This window comes from Schistocerca gregaria, chromosome 7 (assembly GCF_023897955.1).
Source record: "Schistocerca gregaria isolate iqSchGreg1 chromosome 7, iqSchGreg1.2, whole genome shotgun sequence".
In the NCBI taxonomy this organism is placed as follows: domain Eukaryota; kingdom Metazoa; phylum Arthropoda; class Insecta; order Orthoptera; family Acrididae; genus Schistocerca; species Schistocerca gregaria.
In genome coordinates this window covers 384,754,084-384,775,473 of record NC_064926.1, presented here as the reverse complement: position 1 = coordinate 384,775,473, position 21,390 = coordinate 384,754,084, and the positions used below count along the sequence as shown (strand labels likewise).

Here is a 21,390-nt window from a genome sequence, read left to right as displayed (position 1 = left end):
TCTCTTAAGCTGTCGATTTCTTGTATTAATATTTTGCACAATATTTAATACTGGTAACCGTCATCCTGAACAGCAAGATTCTCCTCATCAGAAAAGTGGGAAATTGTAAATTATTTATGCTGTTCAGTTCTACTCGCACTCCACAAACTAGAAAATAAATGATGTTCTAGTACTCACTATCCACAGCATACCAGCCCAATGGCGTTGCTGCAGTGGTAAGACCGGTTCCTGTCAGATCACCGAAGTTACGCGTTGTCGGGTTGGGCTAGCACTTGAGTGGGTGACCATCCGGTTTGCCGAGCGCTGTTGGTAAACGATGTGCACTTAGACCTTGTGAGGCAAACTGAGGAGCTACGTGATTGAGAAGTCTCTTAAACTGACATACGAGCAGGGAGAGCGGTGTGCTGGCCACATGACCCTCCATATCCACATCCAGAGCAACGCTTAGAAAACTGAGATGAGAAAGCTGTTCTACGATCGAAAAAAATATAAAATTTAGTTATGCTGATAAAAAAATTTCCAGCTAATTTCTACCCTCAAAGCAAATATGTGAACGAAACCAAATTATTATGGTTTCTGTTAAAATATTTATATTAATAATACTGTAGTTGGAGAATGGCCTACCCAAGCGACGTCGATAGCAAATTAAAGTTGCGGGAGGAAAGGAAGCTGGGAGAAATGTCCTCCGTAAAGTGACGCTACTCCCCAGGGCATTTGGAAATGTTTCTACAGAGAATTCTTTTTCTTTCTTTTTTCAATTTATTAGCTTTCGGGACGTACCCATACAGCGATGTCAACAGTGGAATGTCGTACCAACGTAAGGGCAATAAAGCACCCTTTCGCCAATTTACGGAAATCTCCGATCCAGCCGGTAAACAAACCCAGGCCACTTCAGTTACCAATCCGCCGCGCTGATTCGCAGCTACTACGGAGGGCAGTCCGGGACTTCGCACGCAGACTGCTACTTGTGACGTCATTGGTGAGCATCCTACCTGCTGCTGCGGCTAGGTCGCGACTAGTGTCTACAGTCGGTCGCGGTTAGCAAGCCCTCTGAGTTTCCTTGAAGCCCGGCAGTGTCTTTGGGTTCGATAGGAGGCATTAAGACGGAGGACGACCGTAAGTAGCTACCTGTTACGCATTTCGTAGTATGTATTTCGCTTCCGCCGGCGGGAGTGGGCGAGCCGTTCTAGGCGCTACAGTCTGAAACCGCGCGACCGCTACGGTCGCAGGTTCGAATCCTGCCTCGGGCATAGATGTGTGTGATGTCCTTAGGTTAGTTAGGTTTAAGTAGTTCTAAGTTCTAGGGGACTGATGACCTCAGAAGTTCCATAGTGCTCAGAGCCATTTGAAGTATTTTTTGGCTTCCTAAACGAAAGAAAAAAAACAAACGGATTGACAAAGTGTAAAACTGTTGGTAGTTGCGCAACACTGCAACTGTACCACGAACCGTCATTTGTATTTCACGAACTCCGCTCTGGAACTAACCGTATTCATTTATTTCGATATTCCCTGTCTGCTACAACCTTACTATGAAAACTTAAACAGTATCCATGGCTTATAGATCACCTTACAGAATCGAAAAGAAACTTGTACATCTTTAACAATTTGTAACGTCATAGCTGACAAACATTTAAAACATTGTAATTAATCATAAATAATGTAACTGAAGAGAGATTTTGTTATACTGAAGTTTTGATCAGAAAGGAACTAAAATTTGGCATTCTGTTCCACGTAATCCATTCAGCGAAATCTTCCCCCAATGATTATTATTGCATCTGTGTCTAGTAGCGACAACTAAACTCTATTACTCCTTCCTCTAAACGAACCATATACGGGTTATTGCTTTGTTGAGGGAAGGTATTTGTCGCACCAGGATTCGTCTTCCGCTGACATGTTCTAACTGGCTAATTATCTCAGCCCCACTCACGACTGTCCATCATAGCTCCAGTTCGGCCAGTACCATTCTCTGGAATTAATGCGTGACAACACGCTGAATATCCGCTCGGCAATATGCTCCAGCGCATTACCTGCAGTCATGACAGCAGCCTCATGGATACTCACATCTCTGAGACGAGCGCCCGCAGCTTGCAGACGCCTGTCCCCAGGACCCACGGATACTGCTGCCAGTACACGCTCACCTCGTTGGGCAGACCTGAAACCGTGGAAAATTTATTTTATTATCGTTACCGGTGGCTGCAGGTCGGGCGAAAAAACACAGGTACGCAAAACAAAGGAAATAAGTAATATCGCATGATATGTCACTTTTAAAGGAAAACTACTGTATGAAACTTAGAGTACACCTAGAAATAACTGCAGTGTTGTAGTAGAGAAGGTAACTGAAAGAAAAGCGCAATGACACGAAAAAACATGATACTTTTATTCAAGGACAATAATGACCATGAAGTCACGGCGAGAATTCCTGACGTACCCTTCATGTGGTGACAGTTGGGAAGATGTAATGCACCGAGGAACAGTGTCAATAATGACACTTTTGGTGGCCCAGGTATTTTGGTCTGGGGAAGCATAATGTCGTAATGGTGAAATGACCTAAAAATCATTAAACAGGGTTTACTAATGAGACAACCTAATTATGACACCATACTCCTTGCCACCGTGCTCATTTTCAGTGGTGCATCTGACCATTATCTTATTGTTTTGGATGACAATCGCGTGACTGCATAGAACACAGCTGCTAGCGAAGCTCTTAGAACGAGAGGGCATTCGACAAATGTATCGACGTGCCCAATTCCCCGACTAACTGCGAAGTAACATAGCTCAACGAAACTTGGACGATACGCAAAAAAGAAATGCTATAATAAAGTGGAGAACGTAACTGATCGAACTACGCAATGAGAGCGACAGAAATGACACTTTTACTTCAACAGAATAATTGCAATGGAATCACCACGGTACATTGTGGTAGCATGGACGCTACAAAAGTCGCGAAATGACTCTTAATAGGGTAATCCCCTGCTGACCACAACCTTGGTAAATAGTTCCTGTGGTAGGGCTTTCATTCCACAGACCCAGCAAAGCGCCAGCGAACTGCTAGATGGTCATTGATGCATGTGGATGTGCTACGCTACGTCTCCCCAACAAATACACATCTGCTCGGTGGTTCGAGGACTACTCGGAATGTAAGGACTGATCGGTCGTGAAATGTAAACCGAAGGGAAAATCGAAAAACGTTTTATTTGCAACAGTTTACTGCACATTCCAGCTCCTTCCATACATAGTCCCCGCTGAGACTTAGACATTTGTCGTAGCGTTGTACCAATTTTCCATTAAACTCGTCATTGACGGGAGCCGGATGTGTTTTGCGCCAATTCCCTACAGTGGAATACAGCTCACTGTTCCTGGTTTCTCTTATTTTATTGTGATGATCATTTCCTCCTATGTAGACGGATGCCAACAGAACGTTTTCGCAGTCGGAGGAGAAAACCGGTGATAGAAATTTCACGAGAAGATCCCGCCGCAACGATAAACGCCTTTGTTTTAATGATCGCCACACCAATTCACTATCTCCCCTATTTCGCGACAGTACAAAACGAGGTGCCCTTGCTTGAACTTTTTCGGCGTCATCTGTCAGTCTCACCTGATGCGGGTCCCTCACCGCACAGCAGTACTCCAGGACAGGGCAGACAAGCATGGTGAAAGCAGTCTCTTTAGTAGAACTGTTGCATCTTCAAATTGTTCTGCCAATGAATTGCAGTCTTTGGTTCGCTCTACCCACAACATTACTTATGTAATCGTTCCACTTTATGTTATTTTTAACGGTAATCCCTAAGTATTTAGTTGAATTTACAGTCCTCAGGTTTATGTGACGTATCGCGTAATCGAAATTTAGCGAAATTCTTTTAGTATTCACGCGAATAACTTCACATTTTACTTTATTTAGAGTCAATTTCCACTTTTAGCACCATACAGATATCGTATCTAAATCATTTTGCGATTAGTTTCGGTCATCCGATGACTTTAGAAGACGGTAAATGGCTATCATCTGTAAATAGTGGAAGAGGGCTATTCACATTGTCTCCTGTGTCGTTAATATAGATCAGGAACAACAGTGGGTCTATAACACTTCCTTGGAAAACGTCAGATATAACTTCTACATCTACATCTACATTTATACTCCGCAAGCCACCAAACGGTGTGTGGCGGAGGGCACTTTACGTGCCACTGTCATTACCTCCCTCTCCTGTTCCACTCGCGTATGGTTCGCGGGAAGAATGACTGTCTGAAAGCCTCCATGCGCGCTCGAATCTCTCTAATTTTACATTCTTGATCCCTTCGGGAGGTATATGTAGGGGGAAGCAATACATTCGATACCACATTCTGAAACGCACCCTCTCGAAATCTGGCGAGCAAGCTACACCGCGATGCACAGCAGCTCTTTTCAGAGTCTGCCACTTGAGTTTGTTAAACATCTCCGTAACGCTATCAAGGTTTCCAGATAACACTGTGACGAAACGCGCCGCTCTTCTTTGGATCTTCTCTATCTCCTCCGTCAACCCGATCTGGTACGGACCCCACAGTGATGAGCAATACTCAAGTATAGGTCGAACGAGTGTTTTGTAAGCCACCCCCTTTGTTGATGGACTACATTTTCTAAGGACTCTCCCAATGAATCTCAACCTGGTACCCGCCTTACCAACAATTAATTTTATATGATCAGTCCACTTCAAATCGCTCCGCACGCATACTCCCAGATATTTTACAGAAGTAACTGCTACCAGTGTTTGTTCCGCTATCATATAATCATAAAATAAAGGATCCTTCTTTCTATGTATTCGCAATACATTACATTTGTCTATGTTAAGGGTCAGTTGCCACTCCCTGCACCAAGTGCCTATCCGCTGCTGATCTTCCTTCATTCCGCTAAAATTTTCTAATGCTGCAACTTCTCTGAATACTGCAGCATCATCCGCGAAAAGCCGCATGGAACTTACGACACTATCTACTTCTGCTTTACTCGATGACTTTCCGTCTATTACTACGAACTGTGACATTTCTCACGGGGAATCACAAACCCGTTCGCACAAATGACGCGATATTCCATAGGTACACGCTTTGGTCAGAATACACTTGTGAGGAACAGTGTCGAAAGATGAACTTGAGACGTAGCCAAGGCGTTTTCGTTGGGTGGTCAAATACGTCCCACAGAAAACGCTGCAGGGGGGTCTTCATTGCACCTGCAGTGTGCAACCGAGAACTGTCATGAACAAGAAATGCATTACACATAAGTTATGTGGGGTTGCATGAAATCAGGCGAAACCTCACAGTGGCTACTAATACTTGGCAGAAACGCAATTATTCTAGGTACTTTTGCGAACTTATTGTGTATTCAGAACTGAAAATAGCGACATGTATACTAGAGCCACTGCTCAATACATCTGTGCATAGATTCAGCGTATTCTCACAGTCATTTCCATTTTGCTACATATCGGGCCTTACTTTCCGAAAAGCCCTTGTACCACCGATCAGTGTGGTGTGCGTTGGGGAGATGCCTTGTAGCACATCCACAAGCATCAACTAACATTATCATGCTGTTGTGGAACATGCATTGACGTCCAGTTTGATCGTATGTCCCATAAAGGACCACGTCGCGCCATTTGTAATGTCTGTGGTATCTTAGCGAATAGAGTTGATTTCATTGTTGTTATAGGCTTTTAATAAAAGCGTCATTTCAGGCGGTATCATTGCGTATTTCGATAAGTTACTTTTTCAACTTTACTACAGTAGTTCATTCTCAGTATGGTCCACAATTCATTGAGGTACGTTACTTCGCAATGTCCTGTCATGTTACAGTTATTTTCGTTCTTTCTGTTTGCACGCCAGGAAACTTCTCCCTTAAAGGTCCCAAATCTGGATCAATGTGCGCTCATATTATAAAATAAGCTTTATTAAGATATCAGGAGTCCTCTATGACATTTGTTGTGGCTGTTGTGGTCTTCAGTCCTGAGACTGGTTTGATGCAGCTATTCATGCTAATCTATCTTGTGCAAGCTTCTTCATCTCCCAGTACTTACTGCGACCTTCATCCTTCTGAATCTACCTCTTGGTCTCCCTCTACGATTTTTACCCTCCATTCTGCACTCCAGTACTAAATTGGTGATCACTTGATGCCCCAGAACATGCCCTACCAACCGATCCCTTCTTCTAGTCAAGTTGTCCCACAAACTCCTCTTCTCCCCAATTCTATTCAATACCTCCTCATTAGTTATATGATCTACCCATCTAATCTTGAGCATTCTTCTGTAGCACCACATTTCGAAGATTCTAGTGTCTTCTTGTCTAACCTATTTATCGTCCATGTTTCATTTCCGTACATGGCTACCCTCCATACAAATACTTTCAGAAACGACTTCGTGGCACTTAAATCAATACTCTATGTTAACAAATTTCTCCTCTTCAGTAACTTTCCTCGCCATTGCCAGTCTACATTTTAAATCCTCTCTACACCGACCATCATCAGTAATTTGGCTCCCCAAATAGTAAAACTCCTTTACTACTTTAAGTGTCTCATTTCTTAATCTAATTCCCTCAGCATCACCTGACTAAATTCGACTACATTCCATTATCCTGGTTTTGCTTTTGTTAATGTTCATCTTATGTACTCCTTACAACACACTGTCCCTTCCTTTTAACTGCTCTTCCAACCCATTTGCTGTCTCTGACAGAATTACAATGTCATCGGCGAACCTCAAAGTTTTTATTTCTTCTCCATGGGTTTTGATACCTACTCCGAATTTTTCTTTCGATTCGTTTATTGCTTGCTCAATATACAAATTGAATAAAACCGGGGAGAGGCTGCAACCCTGTCTCACTCCCTTCCCACCCCTTTCATGCCAACTCTTATAACTTCCATCTGGTTTTTGTACAAATTGTAAATAGTCTTTCAGTCCCTTTATTTTACCCCTGCCCCCATCAGAATTTAAAAGAGAGTATACCAGTCAACATTGTCAAAAGCTTTCTCTTAGTCTACAAATGCTAGAAACCTAGGTTTGCATTTCCTTAGTCTTTCTTCTAAGATAAGTCGTAAGGTCAGTATGGTCTCACGTGTTCCAATATTTCTACTGAATCCAAACTGATCTTCCCCGAGGTCGGCTTCTACCAGCTTTTCCATTCGTCTGTAAAGATTTCACTTTAGTATTTTGTAGCAGTGACTTAATAAACGGATAGTTCGGTAATTTCCACATGTGTCTTCAAGTGCATTCTTTGGAATTGGAATTATTGTGATCTTCGTGAAGTCTGAGGGTATTTCGCCTCTCTCATACATCTTGCTCACCAGATGGTAGAGTTTTGTCAGGACTGGCTCTCCCGTGGCTGTCAGTAGCTCTAATGGAATGTTGTCTACTCACGGGGCCTTGTTTCGACTCAGGTCTTTCAGTGCTCTGTCAAACACTTTACGCTGTATCGTATGTCCCATTTCATATTCATTTACATTTTCTTCCATTTCCGTAATATTGTCCTCAAATGCATCGCCCTTGTATGGATCCTCTATATACCCCTTCCACCTTTCTGCTTTCCCTTCTTTGCTTAGAACTGGGTCTCCATCGGAGCTCTCGATAATCATACAAGTGGTTCTCTTTTCTCTAAAGGTCTTTTTAATTTTCCTGTAGGCAGTATCTATCTTACCCCTAGTGAGATAAGCCTCTACATCCTTACATTTGTCCTCTTTCCACCCCTGCTTAGCCATTAATCACTTCCTGTCGATCTCATTTTTCAGATGTTTCTATTCCTTTTTGCCTGTTTCATTTACTGCATTTTTATATTTTCCCCTTCCATCAATCAAATTAAAAAAATGACAATTACAAATCTCATATTAGAGCAGAATGAAATGGTGAACTTCGATGGCCCTGCAGTGCTGGAGGGCAACTAAAACTCCAGATAAGACACTGCGCCATATAGAGCGTACTTGCGGCCAAACTAATTGTAGTTGTTTGGACCTCCCTTTCGTTCTTTGCAAGGTCTTTTATAGATTTGTGATACTTTCGAAGAAAGGAAATATAGGACTGTGAATCTGAACTGCTAGATAATTTTTGCTGCCAAATTGTGTAGAATACATTTTTTCCTATTATTAATATTAACTACCATTATTTTCCATCACCAGACATGTCTTTAATTAAGTACTTGTTGATCGTTAGTTAGTTACTATTGTAAGTAGGCTGTTTACATTTTCTTATTGGTAACGCCACTTATTGGCACTAGCTGTGCTGTGCGCAGTCTGTGGCTAGTTTGCATTGTTGTCTGCCATTGTAGTGTCGGGCAGTGGCAGCTGGATGCTAACAGCGCGTAGCGTTGCGCAGTTGGAGGTGAGCCGCCAGCAGTGGTGGATGTGGGGAGAGAGATGGCGGAGTTTTGAAATTTGTAAGAATTGGTGTCACGAACTGATATATACACTCCTGGAAATTGAAATAAGAACACTGTGAATTCATTGTCCCAGGAAGGGGAAACTTTATTGACACATTCCTGGGGTCAGATACATCACATGATCACACTGAGAGAACCACTGGCACATAGACACAGGCAACAGAAGATGCACAATGTCGGCACTAGTACAGTGTGTATCCACCTTTCGCAGCAATGCAGGCTGCTATTCTCCCATAGAGACGATCGAAGAGATGCTGGATGTAGTCCTGTGGAACGGCTTGCCATGTCATTTCCACCTGGCGCCTCAGTTGGACCAGCGTTCGTGCTGGACGTGCAGACCGCGCGAGACGACGATTCATCCAGTCCCAAACATGCTCAATGGGGGACAGATGCGGAGATCTTGCTGGCCAGGCTAGTTGACTTACATCTTCTAGAGCACGTTGGGTGGCACGGGATACATGCGGACGTGCATTGTCCTGTTGGAACAGCAAGTTCCCTTGCCGGTCTAGGAATGGTAGAACGATGGGTTCGATGACGGTTTGGATGTACCGTGCACTATTCAGTGTCCTCTCGACGATCACCAGAATTGTACGGCCAGTGTAGGAGATCGTTCCCCACACCATGATGCCGGGTGTTGGCCCAGTGTGCCTCGGTCGTATGCAGTCCTGATTGTGGCGCTGACCTGCACGGCGCCAAACACACATACGACCATCATTGGCACCAAGGCAGAAGCGACTCTCATCGCTGAAGACGAAACGTCTCCATTCGTCCCTCCATTCACGCCTGTCGCGACACCACTGGAGGCGGGCTGCACGATGTTGGGGCGTGAGCGGAAGACGGCCTAACGGTGTGCGGGACCGTAGCCCAGCTTCATGGAGACGATTGCGAATGGTCCTCGCCGATACCCCAGGAGCAACAGTGTCCCTAATTTGCTGGGAAGTGGCGGTGCGGTCCCCTACGGCACTGCGTAGGATCCTACGGTCTTGGAGTGCATCCGTGCGTCGCTGCGGTCTGGTCCGAGGTCGACGGGCACCTGCACCTTCCGCCGACCACTGGTGACAACATCGATGTACTGTGGAGACCTCACGCCCCACGTGTTGAGCAATTCGGCGGTACGTCCACCCGGCCTCCCGCATGCGCACTATACGCCCTCTCTCAAAGTCCGTCAACTGCATTTACGGTTCACGTCCACGCTGTCACGGCATGCTACCAGTGTTAAAGACTGCGATGGAGCTCCGTATGCCACGGCAAATTGGCTGACACTGACGGCGGCGGTGCACAAATGCTGCGCAGCTAGCGCCATTCGACGGCCAACACCACGGTTCCTGGTGTGTCCGCTGTGCCCTGCGTGTGATCATTGCTTGTACAGCCCTCTCGCAGTGTCCGGAGCAAGTATGGTGGGTCTGACACACCGGTGGCAATGTGTTCTTTTTTCCATTTCCAGGAGTGTATTATATATATATATATATATATATATATATATATATAATGACTATTAAGGTAAATACATTGTTTGTTCTGTATTAAAATCTTTCATTTGCTAACTATGCCTATCAGTAGTTAGTGCCTTCAGTAGTTTGAATCTTTTATTTAGCTGGCAGTAGTGGCGCTCGCTGTATTGTAGTAGCTTGAGTAACGAAGATTTTTGTGAGGTAAGTGATTTGTGAAACGTATAGGTTAATGCTGGTCAGGGCCATACTTTCGTAGGGATTTTTGGAAGTCAGATTGCGTTGCGCTAAAGATATTGTGTGTCAGTTTAAGCACAGTCTAGTATAAATTTTTCTAAGGGGACGTGTCATATGTCGACCCTTAGCTAAGGAAACTTCTGATTTTTTCTTGTAGTTTGTGTAGTTAGTGTAGCCTTTGTCTATTGCTAGCGCGTAATCATAGAGAGAATTTCCTTTGTAGTTGCTGTCTTTCATTGTTGTACAGTAAAACAGTTGTGGCATGCATGTAGATTTGCACAAAGTATTTCGCAGCTTCGCTTACAATTAACTAGATATTCATTTCAGTGCTACGTTAATGTGTTCTCTTATTATTGGTCTTCAAATTGTGCTTTTATGTGTTATCGTGTGAAATATTGTGACAATAATGGCGTGTAAAAACGTAACACTAGGCTCCAAAGTAAACTGAGAAATAATAGTGACGACGAGCGTCGCTTATCAACACCACTGTGTAGCGAATTAACAGACATTCGAAGTAGCAATTTGGTAATTGTGCATAGGAAAATGGAGCGGGCGGCAAATAATGGTGTAGACAATGAAACAAGTAGTGAACAGGGAACAATTATCGATCGATCAGTCGGCAACAGCTCGCCTCAGGAATCCGAAATGACAGAACACAATATTGCAAATACTGTAGACTTAGGTTATGGGTCCTCACCGTTTCCTCAAATAGATCAAGACACATTTTCTGCTTGTCAAAATGTGAATGTTGCCGGTGAAAATGCACTGCCAAAAAGCATAGAAAAACTGATTCCAGACACTAATACATTATTATTGCAATTAATGCAACAAATGGAACAAAATCAGAAACAAATGAGGCAAAATCTTCAAAAGTTAGACACAATGGAACAAAATCAGAGACAAACACAGCAAAAGCTTCAAAAGTTAGACACGATGGAGCAAAATCTTCGGAAGTTAGACACCACACTTGAACAAACACATGAAGATTTAACTACTGGGTTACATAACATTGAAACGAAATGTCGAAAAATCTGTAATGACGTAAAAACACAAATTTGTGAGCATTTTCAACCTATTTTTTCGCGGCATGAAAACGCATTACAGAATCATGAAGCAGCCATAAAGGAACTGCAAACAATTGTTCATGAAACTCATGAGACCATGCAAGCTAAAATGGACTCAGTTGCATCTACCGATTCGGTTACGCAACTTGCAAAAACTCAAGAAAACTTAAAGGACACAGTAGATACTCTGAAAATTGGTTCAGAAAGACACATGGAGGACATTAGTTCATTATCAGAGAAAGTAGTTGAACTTTCGGATCAGCTAAGTAATTTATCTACGAAGGTAGATGATAATCTGAATGACACAAAACCGGTGTTCTTTAATGACACAGAAGAGTTCGAACAAATTAGGAAATTCAAACAAAATCAAAATCAAATTAATACGCAACACCAAAGAGAAATCCGGGAAGTACAAGATCAGCTGACACAGGTAATACAGGAATTACGTATTTCAGAGGACTCTCGCACACCAATACGGGAAGAGGGACATAAAAATACGGAAACGCCACAAAATAATAACACAGGGCAGTAGCTTGGGTAACGAAGATTTTTGTGAGGTAAGTGATTTGTGAAACGTATAGGTTAATGCTAGTCAGGGCCATTCTTTCGTAGGGATTTTTGGAAGTCAGGGCACTTTGGAGATTATGAAAGAAATTGGCAGAGTACACCGAATTTTGAGATGGAACCGCCGAAACGACGTAACAATGACCGACATGCAACACGCCGACACGATGATTTTGACTATAAGCTGTTCATTACTACACGTAATTCAAAACATTCAGGAATTCTGGCAACGACATTCATCCACAAGCGTGGCTTCATCAATTCTCTCATTGTTTTCGTCCCAACTGGTCATTAGAACACAGATTAGAATTTATGTGTGGCTACTTAGAGAATGAACCAGCTGTAAGAATGCGATCGGTCATTCACGATTGTCACAGTGAAGGAGAATTTTATCATGCCTTCCTCTCAGCATATTGGTCTCAAGCTACACAAGACCGGGTAAAACATTTCATCATGATGATGAAACACTTTGAACGATCTGAATTTTCCAGTCTTGTCAAATATTTTGAAGACATGTTGCATAAGAATCAATATCTTTCAAACACATACAGCCCTTCAGAACCGATCCGCATTTGCTTAATGAAATTGCCGGAACATTTAAGGAATATTGTTTTGGCAGGGCGTTGCAAAGACGACATTGAAGCTTTTCAGGGACTCTTACAAGAATTAGAAATTGACACAGACAGTCGTGGGATGCGAAAACAGGAGAACAATCACTACGGTTCACATCCGTCACAATTCCGTGACGACAGAAACAATAACTGGACACGACAAGGCTATTCTCACAACACAAATCGTGACCAAAACAGACACCACCCATATGACAAGCATTGGCAGAGTAATAGTTACAGAGAAAGATCGCATTTCCGTAGTAATGAATATTACACAGACAATCATAGAAACAGACAATATGGCAACCAGAACTATTATTATCATGGGAGACAAAATAATTTCAGACGCAAGCGTCCACCGCACAGTGATAATTCAGGGACAAATTCTCCACCACTTAACCGACAAGAAAGAAACTACAGGAATTACCGACATGACGACAGACGATATAATCATAACGACAGACCAGAATTTCATCAGAACTGCCGGGATTCAAACAGAGCTAGGCCCTCTCGGCAAGGTGAATTTGTAGAAGTTAGGTCTCCTAATCACAATAACGGCGTGCACCAACAAAGAGTGATTAATTTTGTACTTAAAACATTTATTTTTAAAGATATTTGAAGTACAATGATACAAAGGTTTTCCGTGATACATTTCATTCCATTGCTGTAATCTGTAACACCTGAGGATATAATTACATTAATCCTCAGTTGGGTACACGCTTACTTTGTGTACCATGTGTTTGGCAAGCACAAGGAGCCCTAGCTAATATGGTATTTGCTTATACAACTCTACACATCGGTACCATATTTATCTAACACATAAATTACACAGCTATCTGATCATTTAACTGAGAGAGACAAACATTTATTATACTACATCAGTGACAGATGTTTGCGTAATTACACCGTTGGATAACTTCAAACTAATGAATTTATATTTTGTCTGTACTTTGTGAAATGTTAATATTTTTTCAGAACTATTGTGATACTATGAGAGCTTTGAATGATGTGTTTGGTATGGGATCATGACTGTTAAAGTACGTTTGAGGCAGATGACACTTTTGACATGAGCAGAGCATTTTTTTAGGTTTTGAAAATATTGGAGGAAGCTACGACGATTTTGAGAGTTGATTGAGGTATTATGATGTTATTATTACGATGACTATGTGTATTATGCTGTTGCGGTATGTTCATAATCAATAAGCTGATGCTGTATGAGTTATTTGATTATTCTAGGTATCTGTTATAATGAAATATTGAAGAAGTGTCGACGAATAAGGTAAGGAATAATGGGTAGTGGTTAGGAACTCTGGTTTGTGGGAAAGGATGTTGGAAACCGAGAATCGTACTTTAAGAGTTATGAAATGAGTGAATATGTGTGAATGTATCACTATGCTGGCGAAAATTTTTTGGACACTATTATATTTAAATGATTTTATGTCTACAGATTTGTAACGCTAATTCTTGACCTGTGAATTATTTTTATATGAGACTGCCACTGTAGCGGAAACTGGTGTCGTAAATATTTCGATAAGACAGTTAAGTGACCACCTGCACGTAATGCGTCGTGGGCGCCCAGCTGCGCAACAACCACCTGACAAAAGAGAGCCATTAGTGTGTGCCTTTCATAGGCACAGGTAAGAAAAAAAAGTGTACCATTACCCTCGCTATTGACATTTCTTTGTAGTAAGCGTCGCAAATACGACACACTTAAACTTGAGAACATATGATTACACTTGGGAATTCTTAATTTATGATATTTACTGAAATGAAATGATGAGATATATTTCATGTCTATTGTTTTGCTAGTTGGAAGATTGTTTACTGCATTATGAAATGACTTATGGCTAGCGAATGAAGTTTCACGCCTTGCTTTGCCTATTTTGTTTAATATCTAGTTTCTAGCTGCACTGCAACATTGGTTACAATAAAAATTAATGGATGTACTAATATAGATATTTTATGGCTACAGATCCAGTAAATAATTATGATGTACTTTAAAAAACGAAGGAGCACAAAAAGACTTCCCTTCACAGGAACTGCATACATAATTTTCTTTTCAAGTACTTGGTAATTTTTATGGTAGAATAAGTTGTGGTGCACCACTTTAATTATATAGACATTAAGATGTGAATCGACATCTCCCTTTTCTGCATTGTTGTCCTTACTGTAATATTTTTTCTGCTTGAGCTTTGTCATATTTAGTTATAAGCTGTTGCATTTGCTGCTGCTGTTTACCAGGCACAATGTTACTGAATTTGACTTTGTATTACTCTGTTAAGCCAGTTTTACTACGGATTTATTTTTTCTTGTTTGCTGCGCATTGCCTTATATTAGTTGTAATATTGCTGCCTTTTTTTGCCAATTTCCGTTTTTTATCATTTCTGTTTGTGTTAATTGTTTTGTGCTGCTGCATTGCCTCGTCCCTTAGTTTAGCATCTGAGCCCAGTAGATTTTAAGTTAGCTTAAGAGGGGGTAGACTATATAAGAAAATAACTATGATGAATTGGAAGAAATGCATTGAGAAGCTATAAGGAAATGGTTTGGCCAAAAAAGTAGTGTATAGTGGAGAAAAACTATTTTTGAAAGAGGATGTGAGCATAATACAGAAAGCAGGCTTCGATATGACTTTTTGGAAATAATGAAGAATGAAGTGAGATCTCCGAGAAGTAAAGAAAGTTTTGTTTGCAAAATACTGCAGTAAAACAAACCCTATCCTTTCCTTGTGTTATCCCACTATGTGTTTGTGTACCCTTGTGTATTTATGTTCGTCCTGTCTTTATATGTTTATCTGATAAGACTTATGTTGCAGAATTTTTCTAATACTCAGTTACATGAACTATGATGAGGAATACTGTTATCCTCAAATATAATTTGCATTAATAACATGTTATTTACTTTGTAAAGATGTTTACACATTATTTATTCTGTTTTGTTCTAATGCTCATGTGTGAAATTGATGTTTCAAAAGTTATTCTGATCTTTTATGTATGTACTTGTGTCGTAATTTTTGTAACACTGATGTATTTGCTATTTCGATTCTTTTGTAAAGCATGTACTACTACAAATGTTATCTGTATTGTTATGTTCTTTAAAAATGTATTTTGTACCTTTGTTATTGTATTCCTATGTTATAAAATTGTAATTGACACCATTTCATCAAATTAAGTAACTTGTAAATTACATTTCACTGCACACGTTTCTGTTGGTCATAGTATATGGACAATATGTGAGAAGTAGGGACTGATAGTGTTTGCACGTGTGTTAATAATTCAGTAAGGGACTGGATAACAGCATAGCTGGTTCTAAGGACATTTCAAAAACTATTTTTCTGAGTGCACAAGTGGTTGTTATGGACTTGTTATATTATCCGCAAGACTCTTCAATGGTGATTGTGCACCTGCAAAGTCAAACAGATGGCTGCTGGCCATCTGTACAAAGACTACAGTGGGTCTACACCTTTGATGACCCACCAATACCATTATTTCTACAAGGACTGCAGTGGGTCTGCACCTCTGGTGGCCCACCAATAGTAATCTCTACCAGGACTACAGTGGGTCTGCTCTGTGATGACCTACCTACCGATAGTCTTCAACATCGACTGACTCTGCTGTGGCCTATTACCTGTCTGCATGTCAAGACTCAGCACTGTCTTTTGTTCGAAGGACAACACTATTTTTTCAAGACTGCTTAGAAATCCACTACTTCCAAGTGCAATTTCTTTTATTGCTCAGAAAAAAACACTGCAATTTTACTATGATATACGATCAGGACCGTCTTTATGGACTGTGAGAGAATTTTAGCTTTTGACCAACATTGTATCGATAAGTGTGTGCATTTCATTTCTTTGTTATTGTAATTATGAAAAAAATTTTGAAATCTGTATTGGCCACGACCGAAAACAGTTTGTAAATTTTTTTGTGGGGAGCATGGGGGCTATGTAAGTAGGCTGTTTACATTTTCTTATTGGTAACGCCACGTAGCGCTCTGTATGAAAAATCACTAGCTGTGCTGTGCGCAGTCTGTGGCTAGTTTGCATTGTTGTCTGCCATTGTAGTGTTGGGCAGCGGCAGCTGCATGCTAACAGCGCGTAGCGTTGCGCAGTTGGAGGTGAGCCGCCAGCAGTGGTGGACGTGGGGAGAGAGATGGCGGAGTTTTGAAATTTGTAAGAATTGGTGTCACGAACTGATGTATACACTCCTGGAAATTGGAATAAGAACACCTTGAATTCATTGTCCCAGGAAGGGGAAACTTTATTGACACATTCCTGGGGTCAGATACATTACATGATCAAACTGACAGAACCACAGACACATAGACACAGGCAAAAGAGCATGCACAATGTCGGCACTAGTACAGTGTATATCCACCTTTCGCAGCAATGCAGGCTGCTGTCTCCCATGGAGACGATCGTAGAGATGCTGGATGTAGTCGTGTGGAACGGCTTGCCATGCCATTTCCACCTGGCGCCTCAGTTGGACCAGCGTTCGTGCTGGACGTGCAGACCGCGTGAGACGGCGCTTCATCCAGTCCCAAACATGCTCAATGGGGGACAGATGCGGAGATCTTGCTGGCCAGGGTAGTTGACTTACACCTTCTAGAGCACGTTGGGTGGCACGGGATACATGCGGACGTGCATTGTCCTGTTGGAAGAGCAAGTTCCCTTGTCGGTCTAGGAATGGTAGAACGATGGGTTCGATGACGGTTTGGATGTACCGTGCACTATTCAGTGTCCCCTCGACGATCACCAGAGGTGTACGGCCAGTGTAGGAGATCGTTCCCCACACCATGGTGCCGGGTGTTGTGCCTGTGTGCCTCGTTCGTATGCAGTCTTGATTGTGGCGCTCATCTGCACGGCGCCAAACACGCATACGACCATCATTGGCACCAAGGCAGAAGCGACTCTCATCGCTGAAGACCACACGTCTCCATTCGTCCCTCCATTCACGCCTGTCGCGACACCACTGGAGGCGGGCTGCACGATGTTGGGGCGTGAGCGGAAGACGGCCTAACGGTGCGCGGGACTGTAGCCCAGCTTCATGGAGACGGTTGCGAATGGTCCTCGCCGATACCATAGGAGCAACAGTGTCCCTAATTTGCTGGGAATTGGCGGTGCGGTCCCCTACGGCACTACGTAGGATCCTACGGTCTTGGCGTGCATCCGTGCGTCGCTGCGGTCCGGTGCCAGGTCGACGGGCACGTGCACCTTCCGCCGACCTTTGGCGACAACATCGATGTACTGTGGAGACCTCACGCCCCACATGTTGAGCAATTCGGCGGTACGTCCACCCGGCCTCCCACATGCGCGCTATACGCCCTCTCTCAACTGCACATACGATTCACGTCCACGCTGTCGCGGCATGCTACCAGTGTTAAAGACTGCGATGGAGCTTCGTATGCCACGGCAAACTGGCTGACACTGATGGCGGCGGTGCACAAATGTTGCGCAGCTAGCGCCATTCGACGGCCAACACCGCGGTTCCTGGTGTGTCCGCTGTGCCGTGCGTGTGATCATTGCTTTTACAGCCCTCTCGCAGTGTCCGGAGCAAGTACGATGGGTCTGACACACCGGTGTCCATGTGTTCTTTTTTCCATTTCCAGGAGTGTATATTATGACTATTAAGGTGAATACATTGTTTGTTATGTATTAAGATCTTTCATTTGCTAACTATGCGTATCAGTAGTAGGTGCCGTCTGTAGTTTGAATCTTTTATTTAGCTGGCAGTAGTGGCGCTCGCTGTATTGCAGTAGCTTGAGTAACGAAGATTTTTGTGAGGTAAGTGATTTGTGAAAGGTATAGGTTAATGCTAGTCAGGGCCATTCTTTCGTAGTGATTTTTGGAAGTGAGATTGCGTTGCGCTAAAGATATTGTGTGTCAGTTTAAGCACAGTCTTGTATAATTTTTCTAAGGGGACGTTTCACTATATTACAGTCAACTGTACTTATATCGTACCTGCATATTAGTTAGTGATGTTGACATGGTTTTTCAGCTAATTTTTATTTACAGCGATCCCAAGAAAAAATCATAAAACCCTGGACTTCAAGAAGAGCTCAAATAGGAAAACCAGTTTTTCTTTTTTAATTGTGAGCTAAGTCTACATGTGGATGTATCGAGTATATAAGTTAAGTTTCGAGTATGATAAAATGGGTCTTCAGTGAGTCGATGTAAAATTCATCCCTAAGCCGTATCGCAAGTGGTTCTTCCAAACGTTTTACAATGCTTTGTTCGTATTCGTTACATATCATGCCATGTTGATATATGGCTCAACGTGTAGACTGATTAATTTATATGGCACATCTTCTACGACACGTTGCAATGGGTACTATGCTTCATAAGGATTCCTCATTTGGAATTAACCAATAATAGCAGATAAGCAGAAGATTTCCATAAATGAAAATATGCTTCAGACATTTAATACATCGAAGTAATATATGTCTCTTACAGAGATTCTCAACGGTATTATATACCTAAATAACGCAGATTTACCTCGTATGCATTACTGAGGGTGGTGACATAGTCAAAAACGCTAGCTCTGTTCCTATAGCAAGCGCCATAAAGTGCAGCGAGGTGAATATGTCGTCATACCTTGTAAATTTCCTTACCTCTGTTTCATTCTCAATTCACTCGAGCAACAATCTCTCCTAGACTAATTAAAGAAGGTAGTTTAATTATTGTTATGGTCAAGTATCTATGTTTCATCGATTGCATCAGCTGAACTGTCAAGGAACTCGAAAGAACGAACATTAAACTATCGTGATGTAGTTTTTCTGAGGTTTCCTTGAATAATTTGTGTTAAGTGTTAGAACAATTCCTTTGAAAATGTCGTGGTCTGTTTCCTCGATTCTGTCTTAAAGCAGTGGACATAGGAACCCGTAAGATTTTTCCTACTGCTCATAGAGACCCAGTGTCTTAAAAAAACGTATTTTGCTGTGAGTTAATGAAGCCATAATTTCAGAAAGATTCGAAATCACCCATTATTATTTACATCGCACGTAACTTTCAACAACAGGAAACATCCTTGTATTTTAATGTATTGTTGTGAATAATATTCATTTCTAATATGTTAATTAAGAAGAATTTTGTTCATAAAACACCATGTAATGTTTTCTGTTCCAAAGAGTAGTTATTACTCTGAGTTGCTTGACATTATTATTTTGATGTATCAATGTACCATTTTTAGCAGGAGGACGAATGCAGCACGTATGGGACCTATGCTTTCTTGGTACTAGCAGTAATTAATGATGAATGAGGGTGTGAATCATATTATGTAATTGTGCAATGGGCCCTGTACATGGCATTAAGTATTTGTTTTTAAAGTAACCGGATTAGGTATTATACTAGCGAAACCTTTACTTCAGTTTAGAAGACAAATGAAACCTAAGTTCTTACCAGTTTTTTTGAGTGATTTTCGAGAAAGTGTCACTTTTAGCTTACGATTATATTAAATTCGGTGTTGAGGTTTCGTTAAGGATGGAAATGCCCGTACTATAAAATTACTATGAGTTACAGCCAACCAAGGAGGAGAACAAGTGAAGTTCCATAAAGTGAGCGAGATTTGTGAAGGCTCGTCTCGAGGAGTTTTATCTTTATTAACGAGAACACATGGTTGCCCACTGTCTTTGTGAACATTTTATTTGTTTGTGATTATTTATTTATTCACCGAGGGATAGTTTTAAAATAGCACTGGATTCGTCAGTCATATACACTCCTGGAAATGGAAAAAAGAACACATTAACACCGGTGTGTCAGACCCACCATACTTGCTCCGGACACTGCGAGAGGTCTGTACAAGTAATGATCACACGCACGGCACAGCGGACACACCACGAACCGCGGTGTTGGCCGTCGAATGGGGCTAGCTGCGCAGCATTTGTGCACCGCCGCCGTCAGTGTCAGCCAGTTTGCCTTGGCATACGGAGCTCCATCGCAGTCTTTAACACTGGTAGCATGCCGCGACAGCGTGGACGTGAACCGTATGTGCAGTTGACGGACTTTGAGCGAGGGCGTGTAGTAGGCATGCGCGAGGCCGGGTGGACGTACCGCCGAATTGCTCAACACGTGGGGCGTGAACTCTCCACAGTACATCGATGTTGTTGCCAGTGGTCGGCGGAAGGTGCACGTGCCCGTCGACCTGGGACCGGACCGCAGCGACGCACGGATTCACGCCAAGACCGTAGGATCCTACGCAGTGCCGTAGGGGACCGCACCGCCACTTCCCAGCAAATTAGGGACACTGTTGCTCCTGGGGTATCGGCGAGGACCATTCGCAACCGTCTCCATGAAGCTGGGCTACTGTCCCGCACACCGTTAGGCCGTCTTCCGCTCACGCGCCAACATCGTGCAGCCCGCCTCCAGTGGTGTCGCAACAGGCGTGAATGGAGGGACGAATGGAGACGTGTCGTCTTCAGCGATGAGAGTCGCTTCGGCCTTGATGCCAATGATGGTCGTATGCGTGTTTGGCGCCGTGCAGGTGAGCGCCACAATCAGGACTGCATACGACCGAGGCACACAGGGCCAACACCTGGCATCATGGTGTGGGGAGCGATCTCCTACACTGGCCGTACACCTCTGGTGATCGTCGAGGGGACACTGAATAGTGCACGGTACATCCAAACCGTCATCGAACCCATCGTTCTACCATTCCTAGACCGGCAAGGGAATTTGCTGTTCCAACAGGACAATGCACGTCCGCATGTATCCCGTGCCACCCAACGTGCTCTAGAAGGTGTAAGTCAACTACCCTGGCCAGCAAGATCTCCGGATCTGTCCCCCATTGAGCATGTTTGGGACTGGATGAAGCGTCGTCTCACGCGGTCTGCACGTCCAGCACGAACGCTGGTCCAACTGAGGCGCCAGGTGGAAATGGCATGGCAAGCCGTTCCACAATACTACATCCAGCATCTCTACGATCGTCTCCATGGGAGAATAGCATCCTGCATTGCTACGAAAGGTGGATATACACTGTACTAGTGCCGACATTGTGCATGCTCTGTTGCCTGTGTCTATGTGCCTGTGGTTCTGTCAGTGTGATCATGTGATGTATCTGACCCCAGGAATGTGTCAATAAAGTTTCCCCTTCCTGGGACAATAAA

General features: G+C 42.8%; 1 protein-coding gene across 1 annotated transcript in view; it reads right to left on the bottom strand.

The window, feature by feature from the left end:
* LOC126281901 (neuropeptides capa receptor-like) overlaps window positions 1-21,390 on the bottom strand; it is a 1,128,817-nt gene that overhangs the window by 177,186 nt on the left and 930,241 nt on the right. The window contains exon 3 of the mRNA XM_049981224.1: window positions 2,062-2,152. Coding sequence (XP_049837181.1) covers window positions 2,062-2,152 — 91 coding nt within the window. The remainder of the gene's footprint in view (window positions 1-2,061; window positions 2,153-21,390) is intronic.